Raw genomic sequence first — 26,749 nt, forward strand, 5'->3', positions numbered from 1 at the left:
ATTTCTCAGTGATAAAGAAGGTCTGGGATACATTTGCTGATTTTAATTATACAAGCTTTTGTGTTCTCATTTCTGTTTATAGTAGTTCTGTATTTTGTCCATGGTGTGACATCTGGCAATCTCTGCCCGTCTGGGACCTTCCTCTCCCGCTATAGCGATGTTCTCAGTCTGAAATCACCCAGCACACAGGGAGGAAAGTCTGCATTTCTCGCTCTCTCCTGACACGCCACAGACAGGTACTGTCATCAACCCGCCTTCCATAAACCCACGCTGACCCGCTGTCCTGCACGTGCCGCGTGATGGCACTCGGGAGATCTGTCACGCGACCTTCCCCGGCGCCGCAGGCAGACCCACAGCCCTGCAACTGCTGCTGATTTCTGACACTGCTCTGGGCACACATTCCCTTTTCCCACAGCCCCCCTCCCCTCACACCGTTTCACGAAACGAGTAGAAAATATTTGTGGTTATAGATGAACTCAGACACATTCAGAAGCAAAAAATGTTGAATTTCTTTTTAACTTCTCATTCCTCCTGGTTTCTCAGAAGGACGGAAGAAACAAAGCAATAGGATGCCAGATGGGGAACTGAATGATGATACAATATATTCTGCCATACGGCACGCACCTCGGGCGAAGCCGGACGACGTGGCGCACAGCAGCAGCCCTCACCAGGAGTTTCCTTCCACGCTCCGGAACCCCCAGGCAGTTCCGTTTCCTCAGGTCTGTGCAATGTGCTGTTACCTTCAGAGCCGCAGCTCCACGTTCTGGAACTGAAAAGAGAAAAACGGGTCCACCTAAACAAAGCAGCACAAAGCCTTCGGTTATTTGCAGAATTTTGCTGAACTGCACTTAGAAACAATCCGTTTTAACCAGTTCCTGAAGCTGGATACACGTGGGGTGCGAGGCAGAAAGCAACTGAAAGCATGAGGCACATGGACGCACAAACTGCCCCTGAAAAAATAACTGCACTGTTCTAATAGTCCAGCCTCACAGTTCAGCTACTGGCAGCAAGTCTAGTGGAAGGCTATGGCATATTTGCTTTTTCCAAATGGCTCTATTTTTAAGCAACAGGCAACTATAAAACCAAATACAGGAAACTGTTTCTCCCTGGTAGCAACTGATACAGGGCCACAGCCAGGGAGCTGTGATAAACCACAGCACAATGCTTCCTTTGAGACTTTCAACAGTTCACAGAAATACTTACATAGAAAATATTAATTATCACGCACTCTGATAAGATCCAAGTCAGCAAAGTGCTAAAGCACCTGCGTTCTGTTAAACACGAGCTGTTTCACGGGCTTCAGAGAGACGAGGAATGCACTTGACAGATCTTAGTGAACACGGGCCTTACTGAAAAGTATTTGTCTACCTCCTAGTGTGAAGTGTCTTCAGCTTGAACACACAGCTGCAGAACTTACACCCAAAGTTATTTATTTTTGTAAATAAATAGCTTTGCATTTCCTTGCCATTGGTGCTCGTTTATTAATGCCACACCCACGCTATGGTGTAAATCCAGCTTGACTTTTGTTATAAATTACACACATTTTGATCAAACTACTGAATTTTGTTTCATGGTGATATGTGCAAGCACCCATTAGGGATTGTGGATAAATCCCAAAATTAATCTTACTGAGATTTTCATCTTAATTCTGTGAGTTGGGCCTGGGGAAGCTGAATACAATACAAAAACGGCCTTAATGTTCTGGGCTCCAGCCAATGTCCTGGGTGGCACGGGAGGAACGTGAACGGGCAGAGCAGCCGATGTCCTGGGTGGCACGGGAGGAACGTGAACGGGCAGAGCAGCTGGCCCCGAGCCACAAACCGCGCTCTGCCCGCGGCTGCTCGCCCAGCTCAGAGCGCGGGACAGACAGGAGAGGAAAAGGCAATTCTGTTGACCGGTCTGACGTGGGTAATGGCTTTCTGCCATTATTTCTGAGATTATTTTGTCCCTCTATTGCAAATGCTCTGAAAATAAAGTTAGGACCCCCCCGCCCATAACAAGAGATGAGGGAGTCGCCGTGTGTCCCTGCCCAGGCCTGCAGCCCCAGCCCTTCGCCTCCCCGCCCCTGCCCTGCAGCCGTGGCCCGGCCGGCCCTGGGCCGCACCGCACACAGCCAGGGCTGCCTGGCAGGGGGAAACTACTGGGCAGCTTTATCTTCATCGTTAGAGCTGTAATTTTGTCCTTCAAACAATAATTGCTGTGCATCCTCTTTCCTCATTGCCCAGACTCACCGAACATTTCCCCCACACTCGAAGGACGCACAAAAGCAACACTGGCCAGCTCAGAGCAGCGTTCCTTGCCTCTCCCAGCTCAGGGAGGCCAATTCCAGCTCCAAGAGGGTCACCGAAGAACTCGGAGCTGCGAGGCCAGGCCTCTTTCTACCCTCCTGCAGCCCCTCACACAACCCACCCCACGGCCGCCATCTTGAGCCGCTCCCTCAGCCTCCCAGAAAGGGCAGCAGGGCAAGATGCTCACCAGCCAATCAGAGGTGTCCTAGAGCAGCACCCGTCCAATGAGCACTCTTACTGGGACGCCCCTCAGCCAATCAGTTTCCAGCACTCAGCACGTGGGCGGGCAGAGCAGTCTCCTCAGGCCGCAAGATGGCGGGATGGGGACACAGGGGACAGGAGAGGCTAGGACAGCTTGCTGGGATGGGGACACAGGGCACAGGACAGGACAGCTTGCTGGGATGGGGACACAGGGGACAGGACAGGATAGGACAGCTTGCTAGGATGGGGACACAGGGCACAGGACAGCTCGCTGGCTGCCTCAGCATTTCTCAGCAGTGCTCAAAACACTGCTTGCCCACACTGCTCCTTGACTGAAACAAGGAGAAGGCCTAAAAAACAGCTAAATTTTGTGCTCGGTTTATAAATTTTTATTAGCTGGATAGTGTACACAGTACTTACAATTGCATCTATTAAAGACCAAAATACACTTGAAAAAATGCATTATATATAAAAAAAAAAAAAATTATAAACTTTAAACTATATACAGACTTTGCCTTACGTTACGTTAATCTCGGTTCCCTCCCGCGCGCGGTCGCAGAGGTTTTCTGGCGCTTTGGACGTGCGAGGCCCGGCAGCCCCGGGTCACTTGAGCGTCGTCCACCTGCTGTTCTTCCAGAGCAATCCGGGGTTTGATGGTCGGCCGCTCCCGGCGCCGATCTGCGCTCTCCTCCCCGAGCCTCCCACCCTCGTGCACGCGGATCTGTGCTCTCGAAGGGGGTTTTGCTCAAGTGTAGCCAATCCACAAAGAATTCTCACTTGAGGACATCTCCGATTTAACAAGTTCACCCAGGAAAAGAGCGCAGACTGTTTTGGTAACGTGGTTGACCACCAACTCAATCTCACCAAGCAAATGCTGCTTTTAGAAGTGAATACACATAACCCAAAGCAAATGAAAAGATGACAGTAGCACTCAGGCTTTCACATCACTACTTAAAGTATTAACAATAAGACTTTCTATGTAACACAAATCCATAGGTCTTCATACACATTCTACAGCCATGGATCAGAGAACCTATAGGTGAAGGGCTTATTGGGAAAAAAGTTCTAACTGTTTTAAAGAAGTTTACAAGTTCTTTAAGAAAAGAAGTAATTACTCATTAAAAAAACCAAACCTATGTCAGAGCAACCATCTCTCCTCCCTCACTGCAGCCCTCAGAGGGCTTTCTCCAGACATCAGCCAGCAGCTGACGAGCAGAAACGCTACAGAGGCGCTTACTCAGCACAGAAATATTACTCGGCACTGACAAAACGTACAGATGACCTAAAAAAATATTTACAGTAATGCTGCAAATTCAACAAAAGCAAATTTTTTGTGACACTGTCACTGAAAGAGAGCTACGTGTTTCCTGAAATGGGTGGAAGAAATGCTGGGTGAGGATTTCACGGGGCCAACTGAAGAAATTAAGCACCATCCTTTCATCGGCCAGGGACTTTAAGGTGGAAGCAACCAAAGGCGCAGAAGATGCCACCTACAGAGGTAAATAAGTGCCTTTTGAATCAGAGAAAAATCCTAATGTTAGATCTGTGAGCAGAACATTGTATTACTATGTAAGACAAAATCGCAGGTGAGAAGGTTTGAACATGAAGAACTAGGCCCCCTCCTCCCGGGGCTGCAGGCGGCACCGCGTGTCCTGCGGCTCCTTCCTCGGCTTCGGGAGAACGGGGAACTAAAAATTCAGGAAGAAAATGAACTGAGCTCCATTTAGAGAACCCAGCTGCCCAGCTACAGACGTCACACCCGCATGTCTTTGCACCTCCCCGGCCGGCTGAGCTGAATGAACACCGTCACCCGTCACCTCACCATCGCCTGCTGCCAACGCGGCGTCCAACGCTTCACGTTTCTGCTCCCTCTTGTATTCCTTCCCATCTTCTCATACTCTTCAGTCTAGTACTTCTCTGTTGTATCCAAAGTAGGTAGGATTCTCAAGGCTCTCTCTTTCGGGATCCTCCCAGCCTTCTACGCCTTGCTCGTGGAACTGATGTAGAACAGACGTCAGGAAACACCATCACAAAGATGGTCAAGCGCTCTCACTCCGAGACTGCGGATTTTGCCTTTTGGAGGAACCGCGCTCTGGACTGGCAGGTTAGAAGGAAGACTGAAAAAAATAAAGCCTTTGGAAGAGACTCAATTAGAAATTTTAATCCTTTTTATACTACCATCCACTTTTCTTCCAAAGCACCAACTACTGGCAATAAACATACCAAAAAATACCAAGAGGTTGCTTTTACTAATTACATCCCTACCCCATGTCACCCTCCCCACTCTTACTTCTTGGAACGGATGCACAATATATCAAGTCCTGCAATCATCTTGAAATCTGTCTATCGTTGCCACTGCATTGCTGAACTTCTCCCAGGGAGGAACTTGCTGTTTGCATATGTTAATGGCACCTAAACCAGCCCCCTTCAGCTCCGCTGGTGTCCGAAGTCCCTGCTGGGAAAAGCAAGCACGGCGGAGCAGGCGCGCCAGGCTGGCTGCTGTGAACCAGAGGTGTCTGTGACAGAAGGGACAGGGCTCCCAGGGCCTGTGCTGCCCCGCTCCAGCATGCCAGTTACTGCTGATCACCGGGCCAGTGGCCACTCTCTCCCGTGGCCAATCTTAATGCAAGGGATGTTTAAAATCAATCAAACAAACGACAAAACGCACGAGCAGCCAGACTCTGAAATCCCTGCGCTGGATCAGAAGAGTGTACAAAGAAAGTCCTTAAGTTTCGATTTGTTGAGTCAACTGCAGTTAAAATATGGACCACGCACTGAAAACGTGGTGCTTGTTCTGTAGAAAAGGGCAGGCTGATATGGCGATTGTCCCACTGAAAGACTCGCTTGGAACACCGGAAAGGCAGGACAGACTTGCAGAAGGGCCGGGAGTTGTACTCAGTTGTTTGTTTTCTTTAGCAGCGGTTAGGAGACTCTGATCATCTGTGTCATTGCTTCTTCATTGGCCTGAGTTGGATCCTACAGACACAAAGCACAAAACATGTTCTAAGATCAACGTTTTTCAGAACAGCAGAGAGAATCACGCACAAGTGTTCCCGGGAGGAGACACTCCTGCCCCCTCCCTCCGTCTCTAAACAGGGAGTGTTTTTCCTGGGTTTTACAGGCCAGTGTAAGACAATAGGATATATAAATCCCAACAGTTCCTAGATCTACTAGTGCTCTAGTACCTGGGACAGATTCCACTTCAGAATAAGAAATATTCTTCTGCTAAAGGCACAGGTCTGCTTTAAAGCACTATTCAACAGAATTTGCTAATTCTTCTCTCTCGTGTCCCTTTCTTTGAAAATCCGTCTTGCACTTTTAACGTAAATTGATAAACAGGTAAGAATCAGATATTCACATTTGATTTATTTTCAATAAGATGTATGATAAGGCGTCTCTACCTTTAATTCACGTACAAAAATACTTCTGGGATGCAACCAGAAAGGCTGCACAGACTGTATTTCTTAGGACAAAAATTACAAGCATTATTGCTATAATTTCAAAACTCAAGGCAAACAGACACTTGCTCTCTACAACAAGCGAGACAGGTTTCTTTACAAAGGCAGAGAGGGATGGAGGTGGGCAGCTTCGCGTGAAGAACAAACACAACAGCGACAGCTCTAGCGAGTGTCTGTTGTGCACAGCCGAACGCAGCCCTGTCCGAGGCACAGACAGAACTCACCTGCATGTGAGGACTGTCCTTCTCCTTGGGCGAGAAGAAGCGCCCGCCTTCTCCCCGCTTCCTGGCCATGGCGTGGCGGTGCCGGGACTCGTGCAGGTATTTCTGCAACGGGATGAAGCAGGTAACGAGGGGCCAGCCCGCTGCAGTCCCGCGCGGTGGGCAGGGAGAGCCGCCTGCCCTTCCCCATTCCCCCACATCAAGCCTTTACAGTAAATGCCCGTTTGCAATACAGCTACAGACACACCCAACAATGAAAAGCACACGGAGGAAGTGAGACTGCCACCAAAATACTGCAATGTAGCTCGTGAACAGCAACAAAAATGAAAGAACACTTTCAGATTCTAACCCTCATCTGCCAGCCCGGCTGTTCTTCTGTAACCCTGGATTAGATCCCAGTTGCATTCTCACCCTTCTTTCCTTGGGAATCTTCCCCTCAGCTTCCAGCTTGGCCCGCGCCTGCCTCCTCTTGAGGATGCGGTGGTACTGCTTGGCGTTGACATAGAGCGGCTCCTCCTCCAGCATCTCGGCTCCGGGCAGCGGGATCCTCTGGATGGCCGGGACCGACCCGGCGCCAGGGACCATCTGCACAGAACAGCTTTTCAGAGCTCAGACAGTGAATGCAAAAAAGTGATTTAACGAGCCAAACAGTTCGAACGGAAAGCGTTTGGGTTTTGTTCAGATAATGCAGCTACTTAAATTAAAAGGAGTAATAAAATTCTTCTCAAACTGCAGAACAAATTCAAACAAATCAATTACTTATCAGTCATGCTCGTTAGTTTTCTGAATGGAAAAGTTTCTATACAATATACAATTCCATGACCATGTTCATGCTTCTTGTAAGTGTAAGCATACAGGACATGCCCACTGCTTCCCTTTCTTTCTGCTTATCACTTATTCGATTTATTTGATAATTTCAAAGCGGTTCTTAGGCAAATATTACTGCAGAGCTGCTGACATCTAGTGGGGACAAACAGTTAAGTTCAAGTTAAAAGGCCTCACACTACAAAGAAATAAGAATTAACAGAAGCAGCACTCTTGTGAATCCGAGAAACAAATACTAAGGGATGCTCAAGAAAAGCAACAGTGGATTTAATCGTTTAATCCTCTGCTTATCAGTTCACAGCTCATTTGGAATTTCAGACTCCAGATTTCTGCACTCAATCTGCTGTGAGAGAAAGCCCAGAATACACGGATGGCAGCAGGACACGGGCCACTAGAACGGACAACTTTGATCGTTTAAACTTGAAACTAATGGGAGCTGTGAGGAGACTGAGCATATTAAGGTGACATCAATCGCAGCCACCGGTTTGTGTACAGACGTCTTAAACCTCCAACTCTGAAAGTCCCGACATACCATAACCATTCCGCCTGAATTGACAACATTTCCGGCGACCGGCAGCGTCACCGTGACAGTGCCCTGTCCGCTGCTGGTCGTGTTGGTGTTGGCTCCCGTCTGGACAATTTGCGCTCCAGCCAGACTGGCTGCGGGAATGGTGATCATGCCTGTAACAGGGACTGTGACTGTAACAAAATAACACACAAAAGAGAGGAAAAAAAAGAAAGAAAAAAACAAAACAAAAACACGCACACAGAGGAGGGAACACCGTTAGTCCCGCTTCTGGGTTTTACTCATTCATCCTTCCATAACATGCAAGTAGACTCAGAATAGCATTGCAAATTATCAACTCAACTCCAGCACGTGGTCCTTGTGCTTTTGCATTTGTATCTGCACAGCAATCCGGGCGTCAGACCCCAGATCACGTACCCCCAGGTGCAAGCTGAAGCGTTCCTGTTCTAACAGCCCTTGCCAAAGCAACGAGCCACTTTTTACTGTTCTGGGGAAAGACCCGCGCACGGAATCCCTGTGTAACCACGTCAACACGATGCCACCGGGCCGTGTCACGCGCTGGCAGCCCTGGCACGGCAGCCGGGGGCTCTCGGCAGGAGCCGCAGGGCGCCCAGCCGCGCGGTGCCGTCCCTGCTGCAGGATGGTGCCGTCCCTGCTGCAGGATGGTGCCGTCCCTGCTGCAGGATGGTGCCGTCCCTGCTGCAGGATGGTGCCGTCCCTGCTGCAGGATGGTGCCGTCCCTGCTGCAGGATGGTGCCGTCCCTGCTGCAGGATGGTGCCGTCCCTGCTGCAGGATGGTGCCGTCCCTGCTGCAGGATGGTGCCGTCCCTGCTGCAGGATGGTGCTGTCCCTTGCTGCAGGATGGTGCCGTACCTTGCTGCAGGATGGTGCCGTCAGCGTTCACAGGCTGGTACACTATGGTCTGCCCTTCCGCCGCCTGCGCTACCTGCTGCCCTTGAACGGCTATTTGCTGCTGGGTCTAAACAAAACAGAGAACACAGGGACTTTACTAATTGCTTATTTCTCCAGTTTTACAATTCCTGAATTAACACACGGTGCTTAAGGTGTTTCAGGCATCTATTTCTTTTGCTTGAAAACCAGCATCAAGAAATAGGATGGAGCACAAACCATCTGAACTGGAGATGAAATACCTAAAGCATTTACAATGTACTTTTTCTAACAGGGTAGTATTTAACATTGCAAGAAACGAGTTCTGGGTTTCCTGTCTCTCTGTGAACATATTAAAGAAGAACTATTCCGCTCAGAAATTTAATTCTGGTCCTAAACATAAGGATCAGCAGAAAGCCCAGGTATGACTAGACCACTTCACAAAATGGAAGTATGGAATTAACAATACATCGCGTTTCCAAATTTCAGACAGACAAAAACAACCAAGAACCAATAAAATACAGGAACACAATGGATAAAAACATGCAATCTATTTGTTCTGCCCCAGAGTTACGTATGAAAACACTACAAAAATATGAAAATTATTCTCAAGTTCTCCTCGATATTAATAATTCCTTTTTTTTTTACTTAACCGCAGCTTAAGGCATTTGTCAAGTTTCTCTTCCTGTGTCTGCCGAGCAAACCCTTTCATGCTGTGCAGTTACCTGTGTCTGGCCAGCAGTAACTGCAGTCTGGGGCTGCTGTATAATGATCTGCTGGGTCTGGCCCTGCTGGCCCTGTACCTGCACAGCCTGCCCACCTTGAATCTGAATCTGACCTGGCTGGACCAACTGAATCTGTGGAGAAAGAGTCAGAAAGGAACATTAACTAGGCCTCTGGTTGCTCCCTCCTTGGCCTCAGCATTACCCAGTCATCTCGGAGGATGATTTACTGGTGCAAAGAACAAGAAAGCACCGATTCTTCTCTTTTTTCCTCTTGAAAATGAAGAGCTTTAATTCATTCCTCCCTGTGACACAGCAGTCACAACCGTACAGAACAGAGGAAACATCACATAGTCATGTCATTACGCTCTCGCAGTTCTCCACTGCTTACACAATAAAACAGTCAAAAGAAATCAATTATTCACATGAAACTAGCAATAATAATACTCAGGTGAAAGAAACAGAGGACTAAGATTTAAGCTGTCTGGAGTGTTAATTATCCAGCGTACAGAAGTACTCCTGGATATAGACAAAAGTTGTCATCGGCTTTGCAGAGATGTCTTTCCACCACCGTGGAACATTTCCTAGGTTAAAAAGGTAATATGGATCAAAGCTTGTGCTTAAAACCCCAGTTACGGGATTTTCCTCCAACAAGCGGAGTGTAAAGAACCCAACACAAAATATATTGTCTTCCTACACAAAACATTGCAAATAAACCTCTCCCAACAGCAAGACATCGTGTTTCTTCCTGAGCTGTGAACTTGATGCTGAAATCCCATTCTCAAATCCCAAAACGCTGCCATTATGGCACTGTTACAGTTCTTCCCCGTGTATTTGAGGAACACACTCTGAGCACCTGTTTAGATTTAAAAACTGGCTTTTAAACAAATATTTAAAAATAACTGCTTCTAATAAAATCCATCTTCTCCACCTCCTACAGCATAGCCTCCCGTGCAATGGAAATGTTTAAATCATGTATTTGATGACCTCAAGTACAAGTCATTTTCAAGAAGATTTCTTAAAAAAGCCATGCTCTTTCTGAGCCGTGAGTCGAGCAGGCGCCAGAGCCGCCGTTGCCCCGGAAGCGCCAGTTACAGCAGAAACAAGAAAACCAAAACACCCCAAACCAACTCCAGCTGTTTCGAACGTTCTTTGTTTAAAGGTTTGCACCACTCCGTAAAACACGAGAGTCAAATACACCAAGCCCTTTCACTGCCCTAACACGCAGCTCCCTGCCAGGCCCACGGCTGGAGAACAACCGGCCGTGCCCGGTTCGTTTTAAGGCTGCGGCAAACGCACTATCTGCCCGGCGGGAGCGTGACGGTTCGTTCTCTCCAATCTGCGTCCGATAAGACGGGGGTTGGCTCACCTGCTGCAGCCCCTGCGTTCCGGACACCGGGACCTGCATGATGGTCTGGCCCTGGCCGCCCGGCACGGCCTGCACCATGATGGGCTGGCCCGTGGACGTGATGAGCTGCCCCCCGCTCACCTGCACCATGAGCGGCTGGCCCTGCACCTGCAACGGGAGAAAACAGCATGATGAAACGCTGCGGTGACACCCGGCCCGTGCCACGGGGTGACCAGAGGAACTCGGCCACGGCCACTGGCCTGGCTTCACAATCGCCATCAAACACTCTCCGTGATGCGCTACTGGATTTAGGAAATTATCTTTTGCTGTTGCAGACTAACCCAAACTTGCAAGTCTAATAGCAGTAAAGCAGGAAAAGCATGGCAAAATTTTCCAGACATGGTATCTTCATGCACAGCCCGAGAGCAAACGTAATAAAAGAAACTTCATTATCCACATCACTATTACTAATCTTTAATTGGGGTTCCTAACGAGAAGCAGCTCTAAATAAGCCATCCTGACAGAGCTTCTGAGTAGCTTCAACTCTCTCCAATTACACGCTTACATTTCCATTTCCTAACCGATACGTAGCATGCGACATTCTTAGAGAATCTTTTCATGGGTATTAAGTGAAATTAAAAATGTAACAACACAAAATGTAGTTCAGTAATGAAGAGTGAAAGACAATGAGCAGGAGCCACTTCTTGCCCCAGTAAGGCTTACAATGGGTTTGTAAGTTCTGTGTAAGTGTCTGGACTCTTGGAGCAGGAGGGTCTCTGGGCACTAGAGAGGAGGCCAGTGGCGAGGGGAGAACCGCTCTGTTCACACACCCGCACCCACTGAGGGCCCAGAGCCCCCACAACGCTTTGAACGCAGCGCTCCCGCAGGGCCTCCCGTGAACCAGGCAACGGCTCTTCACCCTGCTCCGACTCCTTCAGGAACGAGAGCAGCACAACGGGATAAAAAGTCACGAGTTTTCTACCTGTACATTTCAAGAACATGCAATCTGTTCAAGCACTGCAAAATACCGGCCACACGTCAGTACATACTGAACTACCTAAAAAAACCTTCACTTCGTGTAGTTCAAATACATCATTGAATCATATGCTAATGCATCCACAGAAACAAACAGTGATCAATGTCCTACACAGAACACTGTGACTCTACAGGTCACCTAATGCTCTTGTGACACTGTTCTGCTCCTCAACCTTCTAACTATTGTATACGAGTCACTTAAAAAATCGGTAGCACTTGTTTTGCATTACAACAGAGAGGAGCATGCTCACGTCAGCCACAAAGGAGCACAGCCCGCAGAAAGAAAAATGGTACATTCCAGGATACCTGTTAATGTATTAGAGCAAGCCAAAAAGAGAAAGAAGGGGGGACACATGAGGATGATTCTTCAAGCTGGTGGGTCACCCGCTGCCTCTGTCTTTCTTTCATGTAGAGAAGACACAGAGCTAGTCCCAGTGGCCATCAGAAATCTAATCTTAAAGCTACATGACATCTTTGGGTTTTATCTTGACTGTTACTTCCTTATCTTGGTGTTTATTCCTTTTAAATCCCATTCCAACCACCATTCACTTTGAGAATTGCAGCAGCAGAAATTGAGGAATGCACCAGCAGGGCTCCTGACATGCACCCAGGTCCAACGCAAAGCTCTCCACAGAAACCTACAGCCAGCGTCAAGCAGAACTACCGCTAACCAGTGTTCCTGTTCCTATCTGAAACCCTGGGAAACAGCGTTAGACACGTGGCGATGGTGAGAGTCATGCAGTGCTCACGAACACGATGAGAGAAGTCACCACTACCTGGAGGGTCTGGACTTGCTGGCCTGAGGCAGATGCCACCTGGGCCTCAGTCTGCAGCTGGACAGCGGTGACACCCCCCTGCTGCTGGAACAGGAACAGGGACAGCTTCAAACACGGGAACGCTCGCACAGACAACACTCGGCTGCAACACGTAGATTTAAAATTCACACACGCTGCTCTGGGAACGTAAGGGATGGGAATACGTTTAGCAAACCTATGAGTGGAATAGCGACAGAAACGCATCTGGCACCGACAGGCTTCAGCGTCCCCAAAACATCTCTTACAAGGGACGTGAGAGATTATTTCGCAGAATTTAAAATCTCAGCTTCGGCGGTTTCAACTGCTACGTTCGCCCTTCGTGTTTCCCTTCACTGCGAAGGGGTTCCAGACTTTTGTCCCCACAATAAGGGCCACCAGTTCCTTTCTGTGCAGAACGGCAGCAGAAATGAGTGCGGTCCGAGCCACCCCGCACCAGCGTCCTCCACCACTGACCTTCGGAGGCCACAGGAGCAGCTACATCTAAAAGCCTCTTCTATCTTTATCCGCTTTAGTAAGACTCCCAAAATAATCTGTGCTAACTGCGTTGGCGTTTTGGGAGGTCAGGGACATCTCTCTACTAAAAGCTGCACTACAACAGGCCTATTAAAAATCGTTTTAGAAAAATATTTCATGTCAAATACAACACAGGCTTTAAGAGCACGTACTAAAAATGATACGTATAATGAAAACATAATCCGGTCGCTCACTCATTTGCCTGACAAACTGAGAAACTCCTCTTGCCTTGAACTAGAGCATAAGATGCAACAAAAATCCCACAGCCACACAGCTCAGCTGGAAATGCGTTGCTGCATCTGAATGGTGAAGCGTAATAAGAGCAGAAATCCTTAAAACACCAGCCCCCCTCCCCTGCACATTAAACATGAACCAGAAACCTCTTTCTAGAATGGATGAATTCACCCCAAACCACACGTTTTGTTCCAGTTCCTGCCTTGTGTGTTTGTTTTGATCTAAACCAAAGGATCTCGATAAATACTTGTGAGGAAGCTGGAAAAGGCCCCGATAGGCTTGAACAAAACCTATTTCAATTTTGGGAGAAATCTACATCGTTCTTTGTGGACAGCGGACTGTTTGGATCAATATCCTGTTCCCTCCATTTGCAGTGGGGATTTGTTACTTTCCTCACATCACTACCAGTCTGCAAACTCCCCACTACACCAACTTCTGGTAAACCGTGTACCTGCATTTTTATTAATTTAATTTTACAATAAGTATTTTTAAAAAATTATTGACTCTGACTTGAAGTCAAGTCGGATCACCGGGCACTGATGAGGTGACCCAAGGCAGGTAAACGTGCGAGCAGACCGTATCGCCATACACCTGGCTGGTTCTGACACTGAGGAGCACAAACAGCTCTGCCACCGGGCGCCGGCCCCGTCCGCTCTCCCAGCACCACCTCCCGTACCTGCTGCTGGATCTGGCCGGCCTGGACGACGATCTGCTCGGTGGAACTGTTGCTGTTGGCTGTGTACTGCTCCATGGCGCCCGTCCGCCCCGACAGCGACGCCGCGGCCTCCGGGTCTGCAAGACAACGGAAGTCAACGGGGTTATTGTCCCAGGGTTTGAAGAGCAGATCTTACAGGAGGTGAAGAGCAAACTATCTGCTGGCACTGAGGTCAGAATCACACAGCGGGAGCTGCTGTCCAACCGAGGACCGCCCTCATGGTGCCACCTTCCCTTGAGTGACAAAACTCAGGTATTAATTTCAAGAACACACAACCTGAGTGAGTGAGAAGCAAAACCTATCAGTCTCAAGTCTGTCATTATCTTCAGTGAATCAAACAGCAGCTGTGAACGTGCTTCTCCTCCTGTTTCGCCCCTGAGTCTGCACTTCTGGCCTACACCGCATTTGGGGGAGGACATGGGTGTTACTGCTGAAAACCTCACAAAATACAAAATTTAGGTGTAAAACCAAACTACACTGCAAGAATTCAACACCGCTGAGTCAAACTCTTCCTCCTTCCCCACCTGCACACACTCCCTCCTCCTGTCTCCTTCGTCCTGCTCCCAGGTATTTTGAAAGTCAGCAGACTCCTCAGTGCTTCTGTCCTCTTAGTGCCCCCAGCTCTTGCAGCGTTGCCTACACACATGAAGAACACGCTGCTGAAATCAATACTTGGTCCCGTTACCTCCTTCTCCCTCACATTTCTTCTCAGTTGAACCACCATGGCGAGAATTCTTACTATTGCTTTTAATGAGGCATTTGATTTACACTATGACTGCACAAGTACCTGCCACACGAGTGGAAGAGCAGCTTTAACCTTCGAAGTCTTACACAAGAAATAAAAGGGTCCTTCAGTTTTCAAAGAAACACACAAAAAACTTATTAACCACTTAAACCAAGTGCAGCAGCTGCTGTGGCTCCCACTGCAACGGCACCTCGCGCACCTCCTGCTCGCTACTTCAGAACGTCCTCTGTGTTCATCTGATGAACACTTCATCCTTCCATCAACTCGCTCCTCACCGTGGGCTGACAAAACACACCACGATTTTACATTTGGTTGTTTTCCTGCACTTTAACACCAAATGTTGCTTAACTAAAAAAAACACACAATTAAGCAACGTGCACCGTGACAGACCAGACGCGTGTTCATTTGGGGGCACAATCCTCGTACTCTGGTGTCAGAACCTCCCTGGTCCCCACCAGATCTTCTGTCCAGAACAAGGATGGAATGATCACAGCGATCACCTGAGCCACAGCGCCGAAAGGCACTACGGTTTACCGTCATTTTAACTCCATCCTCGGCCCGGTTAGTGACGCATTGTCACCACCCGCCAGAATAACAGAAATATTCTTTCTGAAAATGTACCAAGGTTCTCACGTTGATTGTGCACCGCACAATTGATTTCTGCCCTAAATGTCTGTGGGCCTGTCAGAAAACAGCTCCCACATTTCGTTCTCCAGGGAATCCTTTCAATAGCAAGCACGGGATGCAGTGAGACGTATTTGCCCAAAGTTCTCTGGCTTCCGTAACGCCACAACCGGTAACCGGGCACGGGCACGTGTCTGCTCGGAAACGCTGCTTCACAGAGCCCGGCACCAAACCCGGCCTGTTCACAGAAGGTATCAGCAGCACCGTGATCCTCGCTCCGCACCAGCTGTACTGGCCGCTTACAAACACAGGATTGTACAAGTGCCAGCTCATAGTCCCCCAAGGGGTTAATGACCTCATTGCCCTCGTTAAGACCCCAGGCAGCAGCGATCCTGCACCCTTACACTGCAAAGCTCAGTGATGCAGCTCCAGCGCATCCTCCCTGCGCCGACCCCACCGCGGCCCCTTGTGCGCCAGCATCGCTCACCGCTCTGGTTCTATCCACGCCTATTCATATGTGTGTATATACATATATGTGAGGCTATAGAAGCTACATCCCTTGGCAAATGAGCTACAGTAAGAACTCGTGTGGTAAGCTGTGCCAGGACTGAACCGGGCTGAAAGCAGCATTTTCAAACGTTTTGCACCCAGACACAACGTGACTGAACTGGCAGAGCTTTCCAGGACAGACCCCGCAGACCTGCCGCCCGACTGCTGTCCTTGCGGACACCGGCGGAGGACAAACACCCCCTCAAAGCCAAGGGCAGGGTTTAACTAAACCACAGCACAGCCAGGACACAGCCTCGTCTCCTGCTTTTGGGCAGGATAAAACACCCGGGACCCAGACTTTGTTTCTGATCTCCCTATCGAACACGCGAGTCGGGGAGTTTTTATGCTCAGCCAGGCCCAGGGGCAGGACCCGGGCCGCACCCGCACCAAGGGCCGTTTCCCCAGCCCGCGGGGGACGTTCGGCGCCCAGGTGCGCTCGGGGCAGGCGGGGGCGCGCAGGCGCCGCACGGAAGCCCGGGGAGGAGGGGACAGAGCCCGGCCCGGGCAGGCGGGGAGGGGGAAAAGGGGCGGCCCGGGCTGCCCGCGGCACATCTGTCAGGCGGCTCTCCCGCTCCGCTCCCCCGCCCGGCCGGTGGGAGGCGGGGCCCCACCGGCTGCCGTCCCAGCGGCCCCGCACGAGCAAGGCCGAGCCCGCCGCGATCCTCCCTGCAGCGGCGCCTTCTCGGCCCCGCGCCCGCAGCTCCCGGTACGGCCCGCCCGCCCCCGCCCGCGCCCTCCCGTCCCGGTGCGCCCCCCGCCCGGCGCCGCCGCGCCCCGTCCCCGCGGCTCCCCCAGCGCCGGCCGGCCGGGCCCGGCCCTGCGAGCGGCCTCCTGACTGGTCACTCGGCCCCGCCAATCCCGGCGCTGGGGCCGGCGCTCGGGGGCTCCATATTGGCTGCTCGCACTCACCGTGCCTCGCTCCCCCGGTTCGGGTCCCGCGCTGATTGGCTCCGCTACCGGCCCCCGAAACCCAATCAGCGCCTCTACTCAGCCGCCGCGCAAAATGGCGCCCAACCCCGAACAAAGGCGAAGGAGGGGGCGGGCACGGGCGGCACATGCGCACGGGCGGCCCACGCCCCGGATGGCCCCGCCTCCCGCGTCGCGGCCCCTCAGCGCCGGGCACCGCCCACCCGCTCCCTGCCCGGCCGCGGCTACTGCGCCTGCGCCCGAGGCGGCGCTTGCGCCTTTAAAGGCAACGCGCGAGCGCGGCCTGCGGCTCCGCCCCCCCCTCGGCACGCCCCAGGCTCCGCCTCGGGCTGTCTTGCGCGTGCGCCGGTAGGTTGTCCCGCGGAATGTTCTGGGCGCGTACCATAGAGAGCACGGTCCTCCCGCGTGCCTAGAGCGGCGCGCGGCCGCCATGCTGGGGTGACGCCGCGGGAGCCCGGCCCGGGCGATGTGCGCAGCGCTGGGGCGGCTGCGGGGCTTCCTGCGCACCGGGCCCGCCGCTCTGCGCCCCGGGCCCGCGGGTCTGCCTCCGGCCGCGTCCTGAGCGGGCAGGGGTGGCTCGGCGGAGGGCGGAAGGCCTGTGGTTGCCAGTCGTGTGGTGACCCTGCGCCGGGGCCTGTTCGTGGCCCGCGGGGCTGCAGCAGATCTGAGTTACCAGCCCCCTCCTGCGCTGGTGTTGGGGTGTCTGGGTTGTCCCAGCTGTGCTGGGGATAAAGCAGGCTCAGCCTGTCCCCTGTTGGCACACCAGCTTCTTGCCTAGCTTGAGCTTCCTAATATCTGTTTTTCTCTCATCTTTCAGCTGCAGGAGCCTTTGCCACCCCCCGCTGTACTATGGCCACCGACTTCAAGGATCAAGATGAGAGAGTGTGTAGAAAATGTGTTATCTGTGCTGCTGCTGTGATGTGTGTCTCAGAGACCACCCGTTCCGCAGTGACGCGGCAGCTGGCTGTGCTGCGGAGCGTCCTGGAGGAAAGGGGCTGAGACTGTTAAATGTCTTGTGCTTCTGTGAGCGACGCGGTGTTGCGGAGCAGCACAGAGCTCGCCCGCCCCGCTCACGGGCGGGGCGCCCGGCGCCTGACTCTGCCGGGGACGCGCGCTAACCCGCTCGTACGCTTTCATACATAATTTCCCTTTTGAGCATCGACTTCGTAAAATTAACTGCTGAGTTTGCACGTGATGCTCATAACTGATCTTGTAGAAGAGATCTGTCTGTATATTGCCTTTGTAATTCATGGAACTCATGTGCCTGTGAACTGCGTCTTAAATTCACTGCCATACAGCGTTAACTGTGCAGGCTGCCAGGCCCCTGTTACCTGAGCATTCTCTGGGCACGTGCTCCTGGGTTCTGCGTATTTACTCTTCTCTTGGTGTTCTGCAGATCAAGTGCGTCAAGGGGGACCTGTTCTCGTGCCCCCCCACGGACGCCTTGGCCCACTGCATCAGCGAGGACTGCCGCATGGGCGCGGGCATCGCCGTGCTCTTTAAGAAGAAGTTTGGAGGGGTGCAGGAGCTGTTGGATCAACGTGAGTAACGTGCGTGGGGGGGGCATGCAGGGGCCAAAGGGAAAACCCCGATTTCCAGCAGTAAGGGGGTTCCAAGCTACCTAGAGTGCAGCGGGAATTACGTAGTGGAATATAGCTTTTAAAAACACCTTTTTAATGCCTTCACTTTAGAAAAGAAGACCGGGGAGGTGGCAGTTCTCCAGAGAGACGACCGATACATTTACTACCTGGTAAGAGTGGGGCGCTACTCAGGCACTTCCTGTAACTAAACTATGTTATAATAGACTTGATAAGTGCATTAGTAGTTAGTTGTGGTTTTTTAGGTATATTCTTCTAAATAAGAAGTATGAGCTGTATTACCCGAACGCTGCTAGTTGAGGAGAAGCCAAGCTGTCTTGTGTTTCTGTATTTAAACTTTAAATGGATGGAACTAGCCACTACATTATACTATTTTAAACTGTGAAACGTAGTTCTTTTTCCAAGTGTTTTTGTCATCGTGGTAGCAGGTCTGGGTGTGGAGTTCGGGTGCAGTGGAGTGTGTTTTTTAAAAAGCAGTTTGCGGTGATCGTGCCAAAGGCAAAACTGACCTGTTGTATTGATACTTAGATTACAAAGAAGAAAGTTTCTCATAAGCCAACATATGAGAGCATGCAGAAGAGCTTGGAAGCCATGAAAGCTCACTGCCTGAACAACGGAGTTACGGACATTTCCATGCCCAAGTAAGAAAATCAGTGACTGTGATGTAAATACTTCGGAGTTTCCTGTGTAGGAGGATGATTGAGATGATCCCCCGCTGTAAAATAAGAGTTCAACAATCCACTTCTATTTAACTTTTCCATTCAGTTGTGCAAATGAATTTGCATTTCACCATGTGTTTAAATTACAGCAAAACATACAGGCTTGGTTGTTTACTTATTTTAACTGTATTATGTTGATTTATGGTGAGCTGGGTTAATGCCACGTAACATTGTACCTGCCTGAAGGGCTGATAGTTCGTAGCCTGTTCATAGCCTGCTCCAGAGCCACTGTTACAGCTGGTTTGATGTCTTGTTTTCCAGGATTGGGTGCGGACTTGACGGCCTGGATTGGAATAAAGTTTCAGCAATACTTGGGGAAGTGTTTGAAGACACAGATATCAAGATCACGGTTTACTCTCTGTGAGGACAAGAGCTCAGGGAGCCCCGTTTCCTTTGCTTTCTGGAGTGGAAACCTGCTCAGCCGCTGGGGGAAGGCGCGTGGTTTGCTCAGGTTTCTCCCCAGCGCAGCTCGCTCTTGTGTTGGCAGCGACTTTAACACAAAAAACACCCCAAAAGCCCGAGCCCCAGCGCAGCTCCCCTGGGATGTGCTGCTCAGGGAGCCCGTGAGCACGAGGGAGTTTGGAACCTCAGGGTGTTCCCAGTCTGTCCCAGCAACCACCAGGTGTCACTGGTCCTCCACCCGCCCGCTCGGTGCTGCCGGTTCCTCTGCAGAGCACAACAGGAGCTGCTGTTGCTGAGGTGTGTGCTGGTTTGTCGTGGTTGGTAATGAGGAGCTGTGGAGCCCTGTCATCCTTCGTTCAGGGTTCCACACTGTTCGTGTCTGCTCTGCTGCTCACTTGGTTCCCTACAGAATTAAAACAACTTTCTTCTGGCCACAGATAAATTTTCTGTTGTTGTGATGAGATTGCACTCAGTATAAATCATGCTGCCAACATGAAATAAACACCTGTTCCGCACGCTGCTGCCAGATCAGAGCGTAGTCATTTTTGCCGAATGCCGCTGTGTTGTGTCTGCAAGAGACAGTGCGGGCGCAGTTCTTCTGAGCAGTGCGGGTGAAGCTGTATTGTGTGCTCTCTGCTCATCAGTGTCTCTAAGAACTTCATATTATTGCTGTCTCTGCTTATTGACCACCCTTTGTAAACTTGTTTTTGGTGGGTAATTGCTGTAGCTAAATACACAACTGGAAAAACCCTAAACTCAGCCAACTAGGAACTTGGAGTATTTAGCTGATCTGGAGTGGACATAAGAGCAGTCATTGATTTAGTCCTTATGCTTATTTATTTTGTAAATCTAGTGGCAAAGAGAAGTCGTCCACAAGCCCACAGCAGCTCCACAAAGGTGTGCTCATTGCTGCTTTTTGTTTTCTGGAAGTTGGTGCCAGAAGGTGGTACAGCTGTGTGGGGTGGGAGACGTGGCCGGTGGTGTGAAGAACTGATGGAGCAACAAACCTGAGCTCATTCAGTGTCTGAGCTGACGAACGTGCCTGCAACCCCAGCTGGTCTGTGCTTTGTTTCATATGGGGAGCGATTTGCCCGTATTCTCTGCGTCTCCCTCACTTGTTTGCACTCTGGAAGTCTTTTTGACACTTAGTAATTTTCCCTCCTGGTGTTGCTGTACTTCAGCTGGGAAATAGCTCATGTGTGGCTGTCCCAGGATGCCTTGCTTGTCACATTACATTTAGGACTTGCAAATAGAGAAGAAGGAATAAACAGGGCTATAGGTTTTTGCAGTGACTTCCAATTTTATTTCACTTTGCTTTTTCCAGTTCTGTATCACAAACATAATTGAACAAGGGGAGGAAGTATTTGAAGTACTTGGAGTTCCATCATAACTTAGAATAGGCCATTTAGTCCTAATTCAAACCACAATTCTGATTATTGAGGAGGACAGAGGAAGAAAACTGAGGTGTGGTTTTTATTTTTCATCTTAAATCCCATTCTTTTTAGCATTTATGTCCTTTCTAAACACATTTATCTAACGGGCAGCTTTGTTCTAAGGTCTTTTCTCATGAAGTGACCCCGTCTGTGGGTCCTGCAGCCTGTGCTGTGTGTCCCCGCATCCCTCACGGGGACGTTGGCGCCTTTTCCTGTGAGCAGAGGCAGCGTGGGTGGGTTTGGGGTGGGGAGGGAGGAACAAAACAAACCACAGAATTCCCCGACACCGGAGGTGGGTGGTGTGGATGTATTTACAGCCCGTCAGGGCCTCGTCCCACAGAGGCTGGTGGTGGTTCTGCGGGAATCGCGGCGTTGGAGCGTGGGAGGGTCCCGCGTGTCCCAGTCCGTCACATCGCTCCTGCATCTTCTCTCAATTGGTCCTGGGGAAGGAAAAAGGCACAGTAGAAGCTTCAAATGGGTTAAATAAGTGACTCTTGAGTACCCCTTAAAAACAAAAAGGAATTCTACAATGGTAACTGATTTCCTTTAGCAGCTGGGTTTTTCCTGAGAGGACTGGACTTTGGGAGTGGGGGAAATCCCCCTTCTTTCTACATTCCTCTCACTGTCTCCAGATGTGTCCTGAACATCACGCATATGGGGAACAATATTGTACCTAATGACCTGAGTACCTTTTTATTCTTTCTTCCTGGAGGTGTTTACTCTGAGAAGGAAACAACAGCTGCCAATCCCTCAGGCGGCTGCTGTGGGAGCCCTCTGCAGCGTTACCCCCGAGCGGTCAGGGGCTGCCTGGGGTTGTTTTCAGCATCCAGGTGCGTATGAGGGGAACAGCAGCTGGAACTGGCTCGGGGTTACGCGTTTAACAACCTAAGAAAGAAGGATTCTGTAATACTAACGCAAGGAGACGCGTGACCCTGTGGAAATCCTCACTCACGTGAGCTTCAGTGCAAAATCTCGGCCAGCTTTTCCTCATAATACTGGAAGTTCTCTTGAATGTCCTCCCACGGCGCGAAGGCCTTTGCTTCCTCTCCTTCCTCCTGTTCCACAAAGTTCTGCCAGACATACTCAAAGTCTTGAGGCTTCATGATCCTCAGCTTGCAGCCGGCTGCCCTCATGTTTTTCAGGGCCGCCTGCATTTCTGGCTCTTCCCACATGAAGAGCCGCCCGACCATGATTGTCAGACGCAGGTTCTTGTTCTTCTTCAGGGTCTCAGTTATCCGGTCGGCACAGGTCACGCAGGGGCTGGAGGAGACGTACCAGGTGACGTTGTAGCGGGCGCTGGACTCGCACTTGGGCAGGATGGTGTTGAAAAAGGCCATTTCTGCGTGGGCGGCTGCGTGCTCGTCTTCCAGGTAACCCCGAGAAGTCACCGACTCTCTGCCTTGGGTCTCGACAACGTAGCACAGGAAGGTTTTGTTCCTGCCCGAGCTGTATTCCACGTTCCTGAACTGGAATTTGAAAAATATGGCTGGGAGGCGCTCCCTGTAGAGAGGGGAGAGGAGAGAAGCATCTCAGAGGCGGATCACAGGGGTTATGGCATCGGTTTAGTGACAAGTCACTGTGTTTCTCTGCATTAAAAGGAGATGCCTTTTAATGGGAGGATAAAAATACATTAAAAATTACAGGTTATTGAGCTGGGTTCCTGACTGAAGGGGTGAAGGAGGGAAGCTGCATCATCTGGTAGCACCTGTGTTCTCTGACAGGTACCAGGCTGCCCTGGAGACATCGGTGCAAGAACCGGTGCTTGAGGGATGTTGAGTGGAGAGCTGGAGAAGATACTGCTGACAATGTGCCTTGTGACCTGGCAAGTGCTGCAGAGGGTGGGAGCGAAGGCTGCACAACGCAGCCAAAGAGAAATACTGAAAAGTGGGAGCACAACATTTCATTGATTACGCACTAATCATCTGGTACGTTGTGCTCCTCTCATCCGAGCTTTAGGTGGGCCTATAACCCTGATACATGAAACTGTAAGTATTATGCTGTCTAAATATGTAAGAGAGTAAATTACAGCTATTGTCAAGCTGCTCTAGCTGTGTTATTTTAGAAGTTTAAATACAAGTCTTCATAAATGTTTCATTCCCCTTGCAAAGTTTCAGACATTTCTCTTCATGTTCCATATTTGCCTTAATGCAGCCAGGAGTTTTCTTGTGTTATTATCTGAAAGATGCTGCAAACGCGCAGGATGTATTCTTTAGATTTAAATATTTGTTTAGTGACTATTTGTACCATGGTCTCAGGTTACCTGAGCTGATAAAGCAGTGTCCTTTTGCTTGCTCTTTGACAGCTATTCACAAATAAAGACGCTCCTGCTGGGCCCATTGATCACAGTCTGTGCCCATGGACGGTACCAGGAACAGGGATCTCTCACTGCTGGAGGAGCCTCATTCACTCCCTGCGCAAGTGTAGATAAGTGTGTCTACTTAACTGTCACGAAATATGCACAGATGGGGCTTATATCTATCCAGCGCTGTGTTGAGCCAATGTTGACAAAAAAGAGGTTAATATTCTTAAACAGAGTGATCAGGTTCCCAGTATTTTCTCATTTAAGCCGGGCTCCTTGGAGCTGTGAGCAACAGCTTGAAAACTTGGCTGTGCGTCATAAAATGCCCCTAATCCAAGGGCTCAGAATGAAATGCAGTGTAATTGAATTTAAGTGCTTCCACAGCTGCAGTTATGTTTTCTTGTAATTCACACAACTGGCTTTAATGGCTGAAAATCTGTAAATAATTAGAGAAATCCCAACAGTTATCATACCAGGTTGGGGCACAGTCTGCACTCACTTCTTGAAACGAAAGTAGGAATTGCTGGACCTCTTTCAGGGTCCTTTAGGATTTCTGCTTTACTTCCTTTAATAGCCAGTGAATTAGTAATAAGCTGATACTCAGAGGACACTTAGTCATGATTCTGCAGGAACTCGCCAAATAAATAAGCGCTTTTCCAAACAGTGTCGTGACAAGGGTGGCATGAATACTCCCACATGACAGCTCTGTGATCCCTTACAAACACCCGAGTGCTTTCACTTCAGAAACTTAAACTTTCCTCTCCCTCGGCACCAGGGTGTAGAATGTGACAATCCCCTGGTACCAGCTAGCGTGGGTTAGGATGTTAACAGGAGGCTCCGTGCATCACCAGCTCGTCCCCCGTCCCCCGCGGTTCCTGCACGGCGGCTCCTGAGCCCCAGCAGCTCTTCCCTTCGTCCCCTTTCCCTCTCTGAGCACACGCCATCCCTGCTGTTCTTGCTGCCACCTTTCTGCAGCGCAACGTCACGTCATCAAATCATTGTATCGCTGGGAAAGCATTTTTCACCCGTGAGTAGCGCACCTATTCCTGTCCATCTCGTTGGGTTAGCGAGGAGGTTTTCAGAAATGCCAGCCAAATTGCATTTGCAGAATCTCTCTTGCCGGTGACCGTGTCACAGGCAGGAGGATTCCAAGGGGGATTTAGACCTGGCCTGAGTTTTGCCGTCGAGCAGCTGGAAGAAATTCTGGTTTGGTTTATGTGCTGGGAACGCTGCCGTGGTGACTGCTTGGGGAAGAGCAACATGGGGCATCTTGCTGCTACTACAAGGAGCATTTTGAAATGCTCGGAGCCAGCAGATCACACAGGTTGTTTTCTGTTGCAGCTGTCATTACGCCCGGCAGTTCAGCGTCCCAGCAGATCTCTGTTCTCTGCCTTTTCCAAGGGCTGGGCTCGGTGGGGCGAGTGGAGCCGCTTTCCTCCCTGAAAACCGCCTCTGGTTTTGGTGCCTGTCTGTGCGTCCGGCTCTTCCGAAAGTCACGTTCCAGCTCTGTGTATGGAGCCCTTGAAAAATCTATCCCTTAGGTCCCTAAAGCAAATCAGCCGTAGCAGGAGCATTTTTCCTGATCCACAGATGGAGAAACTTTCAGACAAGAGCCATTGATCACAGCAAGAAATCGATACTCAGTGCTCACCAAGGGCTGACACCTTCCATCGCGATGCGCCAGGCAAGCGGCCCTGCTGCGGCCAGCGGGAGCGCTTGTGCTGCGGGGAATCGGTCAATGCCATAGAAACAGACCTGCTTGTGTGGAACAGACGTGTCTGCCTGCCCAGTGTGAATCTGTCCTTCGTAAAACCCAGCAGAACGTTCAGCAAAACCCCACAGTAGCAAAAGCCATCCTTGTACTGTCTAAGAGCACTCAGAAGGCCTTTGAATGCCCCCACTTCACTCCCTCGCACCCTCATATTTACATCCAAACCTCTTACCCTGTCACGATTTCAAACGGCGGCAGGTCCTCCCGCTTCAACTTCTTCTTCTTTTTCTCCTCGCCCTCCTCCGCGTTGTCGGGCTCGCCGTTCTGCGCGCTGCTGGGCTCCTCCTGCTTCTCCGCCATCCTCCCGAGTGTCGCGGGGTTAAGTTATGGCCACTGGGAAAAAGAAAGAGCGATTTCTGAGAGCTCTGGGGAGAGGAGACAGCAGCGGGAGGAGGGAAAACCAGAGCTGGGAGTTCCTGCGCTGGGCCCAGTTGTCGGGAGCTAAATATGGAACAAAGCAGCAGTGACGGAGGCTGGATGGGGCAGGACGACCCGGCTCTCAGATGTCGCCTCCTTCCCTTGCTCTCTCTAGGTCTTTGTAACAATCCCTCTCGCTCCCCTTTTAATTTAAAATTAAGTGACGACTTCGCTGTGGGCGGGTTAAGCAATGGACAGAAAATCCTGGAAGCAGGAGTATCTGTTTATCCACCAGTGTGACAGATAGCTGGCAAGACGCGGAGCTGGCGGCTTTTCCATCTGCCTTCAATGCCGGTTTACGGTGTCGCTGACCTTGAAGGACCACTCGTTTGGCTCCGGCCAGCGAGAGAAGGGACAGTCCCTATTCCATTTGCTGAAAAACGCCGTTGTTGGTGGATTTGGCCCCAAAGGCGCGCGGAGCGTCCCGGCAGAGCGCTCAGCCTGCCCGTCCTGCACCCGGGCACTGGACGCAGCAGCACAGCGGGAGATGCGGCTTTGCGGAGCCGTTGTCGCTCGTGCTGGCGTAAACGCAGCCAGAACCTTCTCCCACCTGTTTTCAAACCAGCCTTATTCACAGTGGGCAGTGCTGCTGGCGCAGGGCACGTCCGAGTGCACGTGCCGAGCATCTGCCCGTTGCTCTGGGACTTTTCGCCGGTGCCTGCATGTCTGAAAGGTTTTCTTGACACGAGTTTGGGGTGTTTGGTTTGCACTGTATCAAGCAAATTTCGTGAAGAGGCTCTGGGAACTTGGCAGGATACCCAGGTGTAATGAAGCTTTTAAATGAGCTCTAAAAAGACTCTTGTATATTTGGGTTGGGGGAGATTGTATCTTTTTACCTCCTTCAGGATTATGTGAACCAATTTCTCACTGTAAATCATTTGAAGTTTGTATAAATCCCATGTGAGCCAAGCCCAAAGAAAACCTGAGTAAGACTTTTCTGAGCCTAATCCTGCTATGCCGTGAGGGCGGAAGTGGATGGAAAATGCGTTACTGAGCAGAGCTCGTGTCTTAGCCAAAGCGTGTTGGAAATCACATTGCCAGCATCTTGGGTTCTGCACTTAGCTCAGAACCCAGCGTTGTCAGGATTTGGATGAATATGAAATATTAAGCAATATTTGATTGAGTATTCGGTCTGCGCTTGGTGGAAAATCCGCTCTTGGTTTGAGGAGGATAAACTGTTTCATAGAAATCAAACAGATCTGCAAACCTGCTCTCAGGCCAACCCAGTGCTTGTGATGCTGCTGTGGTCAGCTCCTGGGCGACACTGGAGGGGTCTGTCACAAAGTCAAATACATTTGTGCCATCGGGCACATAATTTAATGTCATAGCTAATAACTAATATTATCGTTGGGGTTGGTGACACTCAAACGCTGTTGGTTGGGACAGACCCTGTTGGCGGTGATGAGGAGCTGTTTATCTGGGGACTGTCACAGCTGGCACGGAGAGTATTGTGACAACAGCGCAGTCAAGGATTTG

At 50.5% G+C, this 26,749-nt stretch overlaps 4 protein-coding genes across 46 annotated transcripts in view; 1 reads left to right on the forward strand and 3 right to left on the reverse strand.

The window, feature by feature from the left end:
* Positions 1–2,448, reverse strand: part of LOC110356209 (uncharacterized) — a 70,716-nt gene extending 68,268 nt beyond the window's left edge. For both annotated transcript variants that reach the window (XM_065039087.1, XM_021282765.2), the window contains exons 1-2: positions 2,232–2,448; positions 625–769 (exon numbers count right to left, since the gene is read on the reverse strand). In XM_065039087.1, coding sequence (XP_064895159.1) covers positions 625–769; positions 2,232–2,238 — 152 coding nt within the window. In that variant the 5' untranslated portion in view covers positions 2,239–2,448. The remainder of the gene's footprint in view (positions 1–624; positions 770–2,231) is intronic.
* A 407-nt stretch (positions 2,449–2,855) lies between these two features.
* Positions 2,856–16,777, reverse strand: NFYA (nuclear transcription factor Y subunit alpha). 37 transcript variants are annotated; one of them, XM_065039071.1, is made up of 12 exons: positions 14,734–16,248; positions 14,577–14,638; positions 14,314–14,425; positions 13,751–13,866; positions 12,286–12,372; positions 10,499–10,645; positions 9,133–9,264; positions 8,393–8,498; positions 7,526–7,692; positions 6,580–6,753; positions 6,172–6,273; positions 2,856–5,465 (listed from the first exon to the last, which is right to left on the reverse strand). In XM_065039071.1, the coding sequence occupies exons 4-12, from the start codon at positions 13,823–13,825 to the stop codon at positions 5,412–5,414; spliced, it is 1,044 nt and encodes a 347-aa protein (XP_064895143.1). In that variant the 5' UTR covers positions 13,826–13,866; positions 14,314–14,425; positions 14,577–14,638; positions 14,734–16,248; the 3' UTR covers positions 2,856–5,411. The 37 variants fall into 37 exon arrangements, with proteins under 37 accessions (XP_064895143.1, XP_064895145.1, XP_064895142.1 ...); XM_065039073.1 differs by lacking the exon at positions 14,314–14,425; XM_065039070.1 differs by lacking the exon at positions 14,734–16,248 and having other exon boundaries at positions 14,577–14,704.
* On the forward strand, positions 16,245–19,881 carry OARD1 (O-acyl-ADP-ribose deacylase 1). 5 transcript variants are annotated; one of them, XM_065039095.1, is made up of 6 exons: positions 16,245–16,413; positions 17,452–17,516; positions 18,031–18,175; positions 18,326–18,384; positions 18,761–18,873; positions 19,213–19,881. In XM_065039095.1, the coding sequence occupies exons 2-6, from the start codon at positions 17,484–17,486 to the stop codon at positions 19,313–19,315; spliced, it is 453 nt and encodes a 150-aa protein (XP_064895167.1). In that variant the 5' UTR covers positions 16,245–16,413; positions 17,452–17,483; the 3' UTR covers positions 19,316–19,881. The 5 variants fall into 5 exon arrangements, with proteins under 5 accessions (XP_064895167.1, XP_064895170.1, XP_064895169.1 ...); XM_065039098.1 differs by lacking the exon at positions 16,245–16,413 and adding an exon at positions 16,949–16,982; XM_065039097.1 differs by lacking the exon at positions 16,245–16,413 and adding an exon at positions 16,990–17,102.
* A 748-nt stretch (positions 19,882–20,629) lies between these two features.
* APOBEC2 (apolipoprotein B mRNA editing enzyme catalytic subunit 2) lies at positions 20,630–25,624 on the reverse strand. Of its 2 annotated transcripts, none has more exons than XM_005513715.4 (3): positions 25,029–25,624; positions 21,701–22,286; positions 20,630–21,226 (listed from the first exon to the last, which is right to left on the reverse strand). In XM_005513715.4, exons 1-2 carry the CDS (start codon positions 25,154–25,156, stop codon positions 21,746–21,748), a joined length of 669 nt encoding a protein of 222 aa, XP_005513772.1. In that variant the 5' UTR covers positions 25,157–25,624; the 3' UTR covers positions 20,630–21,226; positions 21,701–21,745. The 2 variants fall into 2 exon arrangements, with proteins under 2 accessions (XP_005513772.1, XP_005513771.1); XM_005513714.4 differs by having other exon boundaries at positions 21,739–22,286; positions 25,029–25,614.
* Between the last annotated feature and the right edge of the window lie 1,125 nt (positions 25,625–26,749).

The sequence above is a fragment of the Columba livia genome, chromosome 22, assembly GCF_036013475.1.
Source record: "Columba livia isolate bColLiv1 breed racing homer chromosome 22, bColLiv1.pat.W.v2, whole genome shotgun sequence".
Classification (NCBI taxonomy): domain Eukaryota; kingdom Metazoa; phylum Chordata; class Aves; order Columbiformes; family Columbidae; genus Columba; species Columba livia.